The sequence below is a fragment of the Poeciliopsis prolifica genome, unplaced genomic scaffold (assembly GCF_027474105.1).
Source record: "Poeciliopsis prolifica strain line A6 unplaced genomic scaffold, Auburn_PproV2 SCAFFOLD009, whole genome shotgun sequence".
NCBI lineage: Eukaryota > Metazoa > Chordata > Actinopteri > Cyprinodontiformes > Poeciliidae > Poeciliopsis > Poeciliopsis prolifica.
The window spans coordinates 6,359,422-6,371,905 of NW_026562384.1; the positions used below are offsets into that span (position 1 = coordinate 6,359,422).

At 37.7% G+C, this 12,484-nt stretch overlaps 1 protein-coding gene across 2 annotated transcripts in view; it reads right to left on the reverse strand.

Moving 5' to 3' along the window:
• Positions 1 to 11,670, reverse strand: part of ctnna1 (catenin (cadherin-associated protein), alpha 1) — a 71,616-nt gene extending 59,946 nt beyond the window's left edge. Inside the window, exons 1-4 of one of the 2 annotated variants that reach the window (XM_055033967.1) lie at positions 11,387 to 11,670; positions 7,975 to 8,084; positions 7,442 to 7,637; positions 573 to 739 (exon numbers count right to left, since the gene is read on the reverse strand). In XM_055033967.1, coding sequence (XP_054889942.1) covers positions 573 to 739; positions 7,442 to 7,637; positions 7,975 to 8,079 — 468 coding nt within the window. In that variant the 5' untranslated portion in view covers positions 8,080 to 8,084; positions 11,387 to 11,670. Of the gene's footprint in view, positions 1 to 572; positions 740 to 7,441; positions 7,638 to 7,974; positions 8,088 to 11,386 lie in introns of both variants that reach the window. The other variant, XM_055033966.1, reaches the window with a different exon arrangement.
• Positions 11,671 to 12,484: the final 814 nt, after the last annotated feature.

The following is a 12,484-nucleotide window of genomic DNA, read 5'->3' on the forward strand; positions in this document are numbered from 1 at the left end:
ACCACAAGTAAGGTCAGTGCATATTTCTTCAGAAACCCATGGGACTTTTTTTTTTTCACATTAGTTGAGTCACTGGTTAAGAAAAGCAGCGATTTCAGTTGAAAGTCACATTACCACAGCAGAGCCTGGATTTTATGTACAGAGCCCTAAAATAAATGCTACAAGTATGTGCTGGCTGCAGGCTTCTCAGGATGCCCATCCTCTGTATTCAGATGACGCTTTGGTCCTTTTCTGTGGCAGCATGCGCTACACCACTGTGTCGGATCCCGACCAGCAATCATAATCCTCATATTGCTCTCCTGGGTGCTCAAAACATTTCAACACCACGAGGAGGAGAGCTGTTGCATCAACCTCTAAATCAGGCTCACAATAAACAAACACATAATACATACCTGCAATACAGCTCGACAGCAGAAAAGATACCAAGTGGGAATCCATACACTGGAGAGTGAGTGGCATTTGCCACAATGTCAACAGCAACTCAAACAATTGACAAATTCTTTACTTGTTTAAAACATGAATTTAAACATTTTACTTGAGTTAAAAAAGAAGCATGTCTAAAGTTATCTTACCAGTTTGAGTTGCACCAGGAGTTTATAGACATCCGACATGTCTGCCAGAACCAACAGATGTGTGACAGCGGAAAGAAGGGCCCGGGCAGCGCGGACCATATTGCCCCTCTTCACAGAAGAGCAGGGGTCTTCTGCAAATTCCCCAGAGGCTTGTCGCATAGATTCACCTGAGTGAAACAAAAAAAAAGAAAAAAAATTATCAGTTTCACATTTTTTTGTGTAAAGTATGTGTTTATTTAAATTCCAGTATAAACTCAAAAGTCTACCAGAATAGAATATAAAAAGGCATTTATTTTGTTACAAAAGAAGCTGCCTCCTGTGAAACATCAATAAAAGAAACAACTTGTATTGTCCTCAGTATTGGTAACGGTGATAATCTACAGATGATACATGTTTGAAATCAGTCACAGTCCATTCTCCGCAACATGTTTACTGCGTCAAAAGTCATTATTAGCAATACGGGAGTGTGCAGGAGTAGCAGTTGTCTGACGCATCTTTCCTGCTCAGATGGGGTCAGCATGCATCACACAGTGTTCCTACTTCCCAATGGACATGCTCATAGACAAAAAAAGAAAAAAAAATGGAGGTCAAAACCACAACAATGGCTCACTGTCTGGTTTTTCCAGCATTGTTCATTGGCTCACATTGGATGGGACTGCACAGTTGACTTGGCACACAAATTGCCTTTGTAGCCTCAAATCATGAACAAGACAGTAAATCTGTCCTTTACTTCAGCGAAAGCGACAGGCAAACTTAGTCTATGAAAAGGCCTTACAACAACACCAGCGTTTTCCAGACAAAAGAGACAGGTATTTATCTTGTTTATTTTTTTTTTCTGTAATGCTAAACAGACTTAGATGAACCGGAGGAAGCAGCAAAAATAAAACATGAATATTTTTCTTGCACGAGCACGTTGTGCTGTAGACAGCAGACAAATACAAAGCTCTGTTGCACTTCCTCTCTGCTTATCTTTTTATCGTCTTGATAAGTTATTCTTCTGGGTCAATGTGTGTACTGAATGAGAGGAAAATTCTCAAATTATAATAAGAATTATACAAGAAAATCACATTTCTTTTAAAGGTTATAGCGAATGTCATCACATTCATTTTTTTGGACTTGCACGGAAAATCTTCATGATAATTTAGGTTATTCTACTATTAACCTAATTAGCCAACTTCTATTTAGCATACTTAATTTCAATTAAAGTTAATGCTCATCTTTAAATTTAGATTTTCTGGCTCATAGACAAGTCTTTCTACTCTTTAACTTAAATATTACAGTGTTGTACACAAACTAAATACAGAATTTCAAATCATAAGGTTTAGTTGTATTATCCAAGACCGAACTTTTGATAGTCAAAAATTAGTTGTCATTCGGCATATTAGAATAATGTCAAAAAGTAACCGCTCCATTTTCTTTTTCTTTCTTTTGCTTTGCAGAGCATGCAACTCAATCGCGTGGAAAGAGGAAAAAAACAAACATGCAAGAGTGATTTATTTTCTAGTTTAGAAGTGTGTCCTGAGTCACACACGGGTCTTATTTTTAAAAATGCGACCTCTCGTTGAACCAACACGTCGGGAGTCCTGCAGCTCGTACATCATTTTCTGGGTGACACTCATCAGCATCATGAATGGCAGTCAGCCAGTAGACATAAAAACATGGATGACAGCTTCACTGGAAGCATTGAGAGGAATAACGGTGAGGCTATAGACCTTATGCGTGCTTTTTTTTTTTTTTTTTTTTTTTTACAAAATAAGTGGGGAGGTATGTGAGGAGCGGTGTAGCTACGGCAACTGAAACTTTTAAGCAGCGAATAAAAGTGACAGATAATAACGTCTATATTGTTGCTGATTACCAAGGAAGGACACTGCCGACTGTGAAACAAACGGGGCAAAATCATAAACCTTCAGCGATCATATGACCAGCTTAGTGCAGCAGCAGAAAGCAATGAGGTCAGTCCGATCCTACATGTTAAAGACAGCCAATTGGCTCTCAATTAATAGAAAGCCAGTTCAAAACAAATAAACGAAAAATCTCTGAAAAATCTAGAAAAAAATAACTGCTGTTTTACAGGAACCTTCACATATGACTTCAGAAACTAATTTTCAAACTCATCAAGAATTCTAAAAGCGGAATAAAAAGGTTCTTGGGCCCATATTGCAACATAAGTAAACACAATTAGGGTAATTTACATATAAGTGAATATTTGAGGTTGAAACCTCAAGAGGAAATTAAATTAAAAATGATCAATTTCACCAAGCTCGGTCATTATGATTTTATGTCATCTGTCTCATCCTCTTCCATAAATAAACCACTTGCATGTTTCAGCATGTCTCAGAAAGAAATCTTTTCAAATGTCTACTACCTTTGTGATTTCTCTAAATTCATTCCCAAGCACCTCGCTGTCCCTGAAAAAAAGTAAACTTTGAGAGTTTTTCCTCAAGTAGCAAATTTCACACCAAAGAGGATTGTTACCACAACCTGGCAGCACTTAGGTACAGTGTGCTCACACGTCAAAAAAATAATAGATCAAGTTCAAAATTCACTGATTTATTTGAGCATTTGGATGGGATACAAATTAATTTTAATATTCTTCAGCCTTTCTACAAGAAAAAGGTTGTATACGCTATTACTGTCTTCTTAGCCAGGAGGTTGATGCTGTGCAATTACTGGATGTAAATGAGGGTATTTTGAGTTCAATACATTGTTACCATGACTTTTTTTAAATTCAAGATGCACACAATTAATGACTTATCCTGAAATAGCATCAACAGAAGTTTCCAAAAGTAGTGAAGTTCCCTATAAGGCTGTTTGAAAAAAGAATAATAATTAGCCTAAAAGTATTATATTATCCATTCTGAGCAGGGGACACAAATATGGGCTTGTAGCCCAAATAAGGTGGTGATATGTTCCCATAATTTCTATGGATCTCAGTGTCTCCAGCTTATCCAGTTGACCCTGCTTTTTTATTCCATTGTGACGCCCACCGCCGTTGCCGTCTTGATTCCCGTTTATATTAGATGCCTGCCGTACTAAAAGCTCTACCAGGGCATTTAGCTCAAATGGCCTCTTCACCTGTCTGCAAACTTTCCAACTAAACAACTACTGCAACATTTGTATGCAGTGCACATCGAATCAAAAGGGCCTTTCATTTCATCTCTATGGATCATTGGGTTTTTCTAATATCCAGTCAGTGTTGCTTTAGCTTCTTCTCCGTCCCTCTGCACCAATATATAGAAGTGTTTTTATTACTGCTTCACACTGTATTTTTCCAGGTGAAGTTTCTGCTGCTTCCGTCTTTTCTCTTCCCAATAGCCGTTTCATGTTGGATGTTGGATTTGTGTTTATGTGTGTTCTGTTGGTACAGATGTAGTGATCTCCAACTAAAACCTAAATTAAAACTAACAGCCAAAATCACTTTAGACTGCTTAGAGCCGTCAACCACAGTCAGTCATTAAACTAAACACTATGTTGAGGTGGACTAAATAATGCTACACTACAGAAACTGCAACTGATGATTCAACAGAAGTAAACACAAAAATAAAAATTTGAACTTATTTTTGCAAGACAAATCTGAATCAGTTTTAACAATGGTGTTCAAACCAATATCAAGTGCACACTTGAACATCTGTGGCAGAGAATGCATGTGCAGCTAAAAAAAAAATACATCCAACAACATGTGGATAGCTCAACTATTTATGCTTGACTTAACATTAATACAGATTTGTTGACAATTGATTTAATAATTGGATAGCAATATGAGCCAAGTAGGATTCCCCCTCCCCTTTTACACAGAATTTGAACTGGGGGAAAATACCACTTAAGGAGTTCTGGGTTGAAAATATTTACAAAGAAGGTTTTTCATCTTAGTGCTAATATTAAGCCAAAATTATTTGTAGAATATAAACTTTGAAGGTGTTGTTCTTTCAGCAAATGTCATGTCTTAGAGTCTGAATGCTACAGTTAATTTATCAATTGCTAAATTAGTTATTTCAATAATTGATTGTTTCAGCCCTCATTACATCGTCCTTGGGTTTTAAGCTGTATACAAAGAATCCTATCAAACTAAAATATGTAAAAATCAGATTTCAACTACCAGCTCATGCAGATCATTCTCTTTACTCCGACACTTCAAACTCATAATAGTTTGTGCAAATGACCGACAACATAGACCTCAAGCAGAGTCAGCCCCCTTAGGCTGATATTCACCCCCAAGGAGAAAAATCAATAACGCCATTTTCGGAAGGGAGATAGTGATCTGTGCTCCTTTAATAAACTTCCATCTATCTAACGCTCATCTGCAGCCCACTGTGTGCATGATGAAATGATTAAAATGTAAGTCACACAATAAGCCTCTCAAGCAAAAGGACAGCAAAGAGACAGGTGGGAAGGGCAAGAGAGAGAGAGCAAGGACACATGTAGGGAGAAACAGCTGAGTAAAGAAAGTCTTCCATGGTGAGAGATGTATACATTGCATGCTTTGTATAGATGTATCATGAATGCTAAAATGAAAATAGTGTAAAATATCTAATTGCTTGAGGGAAAACCACTTTTTTCAACGCCCATTTTGAAATGGGCAATAGTCATCCAATCGCCCATTATAAATCATAATCCAGATTTAAACAGCTGTTGGCTTACAGCTGGGTAGGAAAGAGCTTCCTGAATCCAAGGTGGTGTTACCCTAGTCAATGGCTGTATTATCAGTCTAAACACGCTCCACTGAGCAGCGTGGCATAGCTGACAGCCAGGCCTAGGCACCAGCAAACAACAGGCAGTGAATTCCAGCCCAGTGACAGCTCACCCAAACTACACTAACATTCCTGGGCACCGAGTGCTGCACATGCTTTCAGCGACATGTCGTCCACCGCCCAACAACACAGAGCAGAACCTGAGCAGAGGAGATCTGGGAGGAAAAGACAGTGTGACACAGATGTCACGTCACATGGTAATAACAGCCCACCCTCAAGCCGAACCTCCCTGGTTCAAAAGGCTCAGATGTTTGGTCAGAACCACAAATGAGACTGGCTTCCATTCTAGGATGATGGAAAGTAGCATCGCAAGAAGACTCTTTATTTCACTGGCTGCTGAGCTGATGGTCGACTTCTGTCTGGAGACGCAAAATTAAATTGGAAGTAGAAGCTGAGTGGGTGGACTCCTACCCACACAGGAGGATACAAACATTTAAATAAATCTACAGTCAGAGGCAGCTGGAAACCATGTTCCTTTATCATTTCATGCACCACACCACTCTGATCTCTGTGGCAACAGCTAAAAGGGAGACATTTTAATTAAAAAGCCGATACAGCGGTGGATAGAACAGCGTCAGATCACTTCCTCAATCCAACAAATAAGAAACTTTTAAAGCAGATGGGTAGGCAAATCTTTTCCACAATCCACCTCCAGACAGCAAAAGGTTCTAAGTGTTGGAATAAACAATTTTGATAGGACGATCATCACAGTTTGTTAAAACTGACAGGTTAAAAAAAATTATATAAAAAAATAAAAAATTCTGATCTTTTATCAAATGCGAAATTAAAACACACACTTCTGTTCCCAAGCATACTCTAGGTGTGAAATGGGTAAAATGGGGCTTAGTAATGTCAGTGTTTGCAAAAATATGTTAAGATACAAACGGAAACATTTAGTAATTCCAAGACTTGATAGTAACAATATTTTTTTTAATAGTCAGTTGTGAGTCCTCAACTAAGCTCCACTCCAAATAACTGGTATTGTACCGCAAGCGATTGCATGTCTGCTGCACTGTCAGCAGACATGCTCTACCAGTTTGATCAAATCTGTCTGATTTCTGTACATGACTTGCTAAACTACTATAGAGTTTCATTATGGTGAACAACAGAATTTAGCTCTCCCTAAAAGGGTTTTTACTCTTTACAATAATTCAGACCGTTGGCTGCTTTTTTTCTTGCTGCAATCCCAGAAACTTAGTTTATATGTACAAAACACATTTTCAGTGAATATTTCTTTTAAAAGGATAGTGCAGGATGTTTGAAGAGACATGCTGTTAAAAGGTTATGAGATTATTTTGAACAACAGAATTTAGCATCTCCCAAAAAGGGCTTTTACTCTTTACAATAATGCAGCCAACAGTCTCAGTGACAGAGACTGTTGGCTGCAGTACCACACAGGTGAACTGATCATACAGCTGAGACAGGATGACAAAACAGTCATTAAATTGTAACATTTGCAAGTAAGAATTTCTGAAGCAGAAGAAACATTTTTTGTTTTCACACATTTGACTAGAATTCAGCCAGAATAAGTTACTACACAAATTATCAAAACCTCAACATCTGGCTTAAGTTAGGATTTCTAACTAGACGAAAATACTTTTTGGGTTATTTTATGTCAGATAAGGTCAGTGATAAAATGCCTGGAAACTTAATTTTCAGACAATCAGCTGCATAAACCATGAAAAGAAAAACACATTTAAAAATAAATAAATAAATAAATCCGCTTAGATTTAGCTTTAATTAACTGTTGTATTAATTGCTAATGACAGTTAATAAAACTGTCATTAAATAAGGTAAATGACAGTTTTATTTTGTGCTTTCTATTTATTTTGAAAGCTTAAGTTGTCAGTTATTTTATCAGCAATGTTAATAGACAATACAAAGTACAATTATGTTATCAACCTAAAGATTATGAGAAACAATGTGTGCATTATGAAGCTTTTATAGCCTGTTGCAAACTAACAAAAAAAAAAAACATTAAAATATTATTTTAAGGTCTTCTCTTGAAAAGCGATAGCCATACAACTTATGATTTATTTATTCTCTATCGTTTCTAGGGAAGCACTTTATACCAAATACTGTGGCATGCATCTTTTAAATGTGTGTTTTTTGTAAATGTACCTTGCTTGCGGACATCCTCCACTGCAGCAGTGAGTTCATCCTTAAGGAATTGGCTTTCCTTTGCGATCTTTTCTCCCTTTTCAAGGAAGTTCTGGGTAGCAGACTCGACTGACGCAGCCAGAACATGAGCCTTCTTAGAGCGCCCCTTCTTCTTGTTAGATGGACCTTTGTTGCTTGAGTTGACCAAAGTAGTGACCTTTGCAGAAACACAAATATATATCAGCTATGTATTTGACAGAATATATATTGCCTATAGTCATGATGCATTTATTTTAAAGGCAGAATCCAACCATTTTAATATTCTTTTTTCTGTCATTTGAGAAAATATTGACCAATAAGCTAATATTTAATATTATTCAATAATAATATGGAATATTATTAATAATATTCATAATATTATTAGCTGAATGTTGAATATTATGATTAATATTATTATTAGCTGAATATTAGATATTCAGCTAATATTGAATACTATTATTTGCAATTTTGTTTCATAAACTTTAATGAGAACATTTATTATGAGTTTCCATTACCTGGGTCACAAGGGGCTCCAATAGGCTCTCCACTGCCAGAGTACGAATCTCCAGGCTCTTTGGATCCCATTTGAAGTTGATGTTAGGTGTGTTGATGGTAGTCATATTGTCTGCTACCATAAGAAAAGTTTCAAAAAAGTTATTCAACATATTACAAAAAAAACGTTTTGGTCTAAAAACAAGGACGGAAAAAAAAAGCAGCACAAAAAAATTATTTAAGCGCAGAGTCAGAGAAAGACAATGACAGCAGTATTTAGTTAAAATATATATATATAATTTAAACTATATCAAACCCATCTTCACCAGACAAAAGAAAACTTATAAAACATTTTATTGTTAATTTTCAGAAGACAAAAACTTTCTCCAACTCTTTTTTTAACAAGTGGGGTTGACAAAGTCTGCTATCTAGCATAATTTTTTGTCCAACATCAATCCTGTATTGCAAAGCCACTGATGATGAAATGCTAGATTCCCTTTCCACAGTCAAGCTACATCTGCCTCCTGCTGCAACTTTAACAGAAGCATTTAATCTCAGTTTGAAATGCTGCGGGTTTTTTTCCCCCCCTTTCCCAAATCGCCCAACACAGAGAGGTTGCATAAGTGATCTTCAACGGCTCACAGCAAGAATGCAAACAGATATGGGAGGATTACATGAGAAAAGTCACCACACATCAGATCAACACTGATCCTAGCAGAGCTACGCAGTAAAAGGCAGTTTATGGGAGTAATCATTGATGCAATTATCATTCACACGATACGAGTTTAATGTGAAACGCAAGAGCATAAATACAAGTAAAACCGTGTTATGAACATGTACTTACAATGGCATGTTGATTAATTTTGTACTTGAAATTGCTAATGCTAATTAAAGTCCAGATTAACATTGGGAAATTTATGTCTGTTTGCCAAAACAACAGGAAAAATAAATTTGTATCAGGTAATAATAAAACAATGCAGTCTATAAATGACACTGGCTAAATGTCTCAGTCAAACTCACTTTATTTTTCTAGATTGTTTTTTTTTTCCCCCCACCAGAATATTTTTTTAAGCAATGTACATAAACTAAGTAAATACAATCAACACTCTGGGTTGATTATAAATGGATCTTCCTGATCATTTAAAAGCTAGTCTGACTCGAAAAACCCCTATACGGTCTGTCACAGAATTTACGCGTGTTATGAGCTGTTAAAAATAAAGACTTTTAAACACTAGCTTTCTATTGTGAACATCTTTTCATAATACTCTCAGTGAGTTTATCTGAAAATGTTCAAAATACTAAAAAGGTCCTTTATAGAGTCAACGCCCTTCCCTTACAGAAGGGCAGTCAAAGGATGCACACAATAACACTGTGGCCCAATTTCATTTTTTCTTTTCAGACACCCACTGCAACTCTATTGATTAACTATCAAACGTGGGGCAACAAGGGCAATCAGCAACCCCCGAAGGCTAGGAGTGAAACTAAAAAGTTGGTCAGCTGTAATGCAAGAACAAAGTCATCACCAGCTCATAGCCTAGATTGTCAACAAAGGACCCAATATTACAAAAAACGTGATGCGAAATTATTGGGGTGGGTGGATGGGGGAGCACTGATGATATATTTCTGCCATAGCTCCAGCAGGAGCGTGGCTTTGGAATAAGATTTAAAAACATCGCATGGTGATATTGAGAGACCCGACAGTGTTGAAGAACTGAGTCGGAAACAATATTTATGGATTCAGAGAAGAAAAAAAACTTGAGTTGTGAGCACAGTTGTAAGCAGCACATTGACCTACTTAAACTCTGCAACTGATGATTTCAAAACAAAACTGCAGGAAGGTAAGAGACCTGATGTTATTCTGGTGCCGATCTCACCTTTCATTCTCAAAGTGTTACTGATTTTTTAGATTTTACAGTTCTAGAAACAAAACCTAGAAGTTTTAAACATGGTGCTCACAACATTCTGATTGGATGCAGTTCTTAATGAGCCTGCCCTCATTTTCCCCCTTTTGTCCAAAAGGGGGACATTCTTCAGACCCAAAAGCAATCTGCGGCCGAGCATCGATTGCTGGTATGAGAGTCAGGGTGTGATCTTAGAGGAAACACAAAGGAACGGCTCTATGTTTTTTATTAGAATCAACCCAGTTCTTTTAGAATCTAACAGGCCAGTGTTTCTCAATCCTGGTAGTCAGGGACCACTACCCTGCATATTTTAGATGCATTACTGTTCCAGCACACCTGATTCACACAATAGCTTTAACTCCTGCATCCAATCAAGTGTTTCAAAAGCCTGCTAATCAGCCTTTTATTCAGGTCAGATGTGAGGCAAAAGAGCTGTGGTCTCTGAGAAATGCTAACCTCGGTCTTGTTTGCTGGACATCCTTTGGTGGGATGTAAAAAAAAAAACTATGTTAATGCTAGGCTCTGATATGAATTATTAACCCAAATTTGCATTTCAGTTGATTATAAGTGCAATACTGTTGACCTTGTTAAGTTTGAATTTTAAAAATCTGCTTTAGCTGATGCATGCCATACCACATGTTAAAATGTACTTCCAATTTTGTATTTCCATCACAACACAGAATAAAAGCACTGATGTAAGCCTGTGCCCACAGAATGTCTGAAATGCACATTTCTCCCTCCCAAAAACAACTACAATTGCCAATATATTAAGGTAGGACGTTTCCTCCTCCTGTGATTCCAAAAAGAAGGAGGAGCTCAACTTCAAATGTGTTTACCCAATCCACCTGGGTGCGGCATTAAACCTTTAAAGTAAAATCTTCCCAAGTAAAAAAAAAAATGAAACTAAAACAGGGTCCACACCAACATATATGAGCTAGAAATTGAGAAATATTGAATGACTAAAGTTTCCAAAATACAACGAACTTTCATTTTAGTCGATACGCATGAACGTGTGTCGCCTAAACTCAGCTGCTATTCCTTTAAGCTACTCAGGTAACACCTGTTGCCCCGAGCAACTCTAAAGTATTACCGTTTTATTTGCCCCAGTTTATATACAGGTCCATTTATAGTATGAAAATAACACAGTTGACTAGGTTCCCTTCGATGGGGAAGTAAAACAAACCTCAGCAAGCACTTCTTCATTTTTAGTCAGCTTAGCTTGACGTGCATACGCTAATACCTGCTAACATCACCCCAGCATTCCATACCCCTGCTACTGCTAACGCTAGCTGAATAACATCAAATCCCGAGCTTAGCCTTTTTTCTTCAGCCTTGCTGCTAAGAAAAAAACTTTTTTTACGTTAAAGCTGATAGACATAATCGAGTACTTAGACACAGTTTGATAATTCACAGTGAGAGAAGTTGATATCCCGTTAAGTCTAGGATAACAATCGCTTAGAATTAACTGGAGTTTAAAAGTTCAAAATGGAGGAATGGGAAGTATGGAATTCTTCGCCTCAAAAGTTTTCCTCACCTTAAAGGCTCCCGTCAGTTGCGCTCGCCTGTCGACAAGTCAAAGCCTCTTCCTCTCGAACTGAATGTGACAAAATGTTAACGAACGTTTGGAAAAGTTTAGAAGCCGTTCAGCGCGTGGGGAGTTTCGGTTAAGACCGTTTCGATGAGATAGACTGTTGCCCAACAATGGAGAAGACGAATCGTTGGTGGTGGGGAGGGGGAAGGCCGGGGCGGTGACCGAGTTCCTGAACTTCCTGGCAGAGAGGGAGGCAGGGAGGGAGGGCGACCACACGCCACAGCAAGCCCGAGGAACATGGAGGTGTTCTGGGCGTGGTCCTCACCGTACTTAGCCATATACGGTTTAATTAGTGCTTACGTAAAAACCGAGCGAGGACTGAGCGGAGCAGTTTAGTCTGTTTACAAGGGAACTTAAAAGGGAGTTAAAATGTCAAATTAAATGACATTTCAATTTAGTTGAAATGGATGAGGAAGTGTGAGTGTGAGTGGAATGTTGTTAGACCGTGTTGTGAAATCCTTTCTTAGTGAATGCCTTATTCCCATAATGAAAAATCAAAACATTTAGAACCGTGAGAGCTGGAATAACTTTCTCTGTCTCCTACTATTATTACCACACGGAATATTCTAGAATATATAGTACATTTGACACTGGTGATACTAAAGATATATTAATGACATTTTTTATGTCAAAGTCACAAACTAATTATCTGTCATGCACAGTTTGAAAGCACCAGCACCCAGACATGTGACAACACATTGACCTTTGCTTTATCAGAAAGTTCTCAAAATAGAAGTGTGGAGGACAGGATTGTGAGAACTGCCTGTATGAAAGAACCGAAGTGGACAAGTCAGGAACAATAGTAACCTCTTAAGTCAGAACTTTAATCCAGGAAGTCATACACATCTCCAGACCATTTTTACTAGGGGGGAAATGCCTCAGTAAACGGTCCAATCAATTTTTAACACAAAATTGTGCTCTCTTAACAATGGGCCCAAGGATCCACTTAAAAGGGTTACAAGAAAGTCTGACAGATTGGGAAAAAAACAGCCTTGGTGTTTATTTCTGATTCTCGGCAGCATGGTTTCACAAAAAGATCCA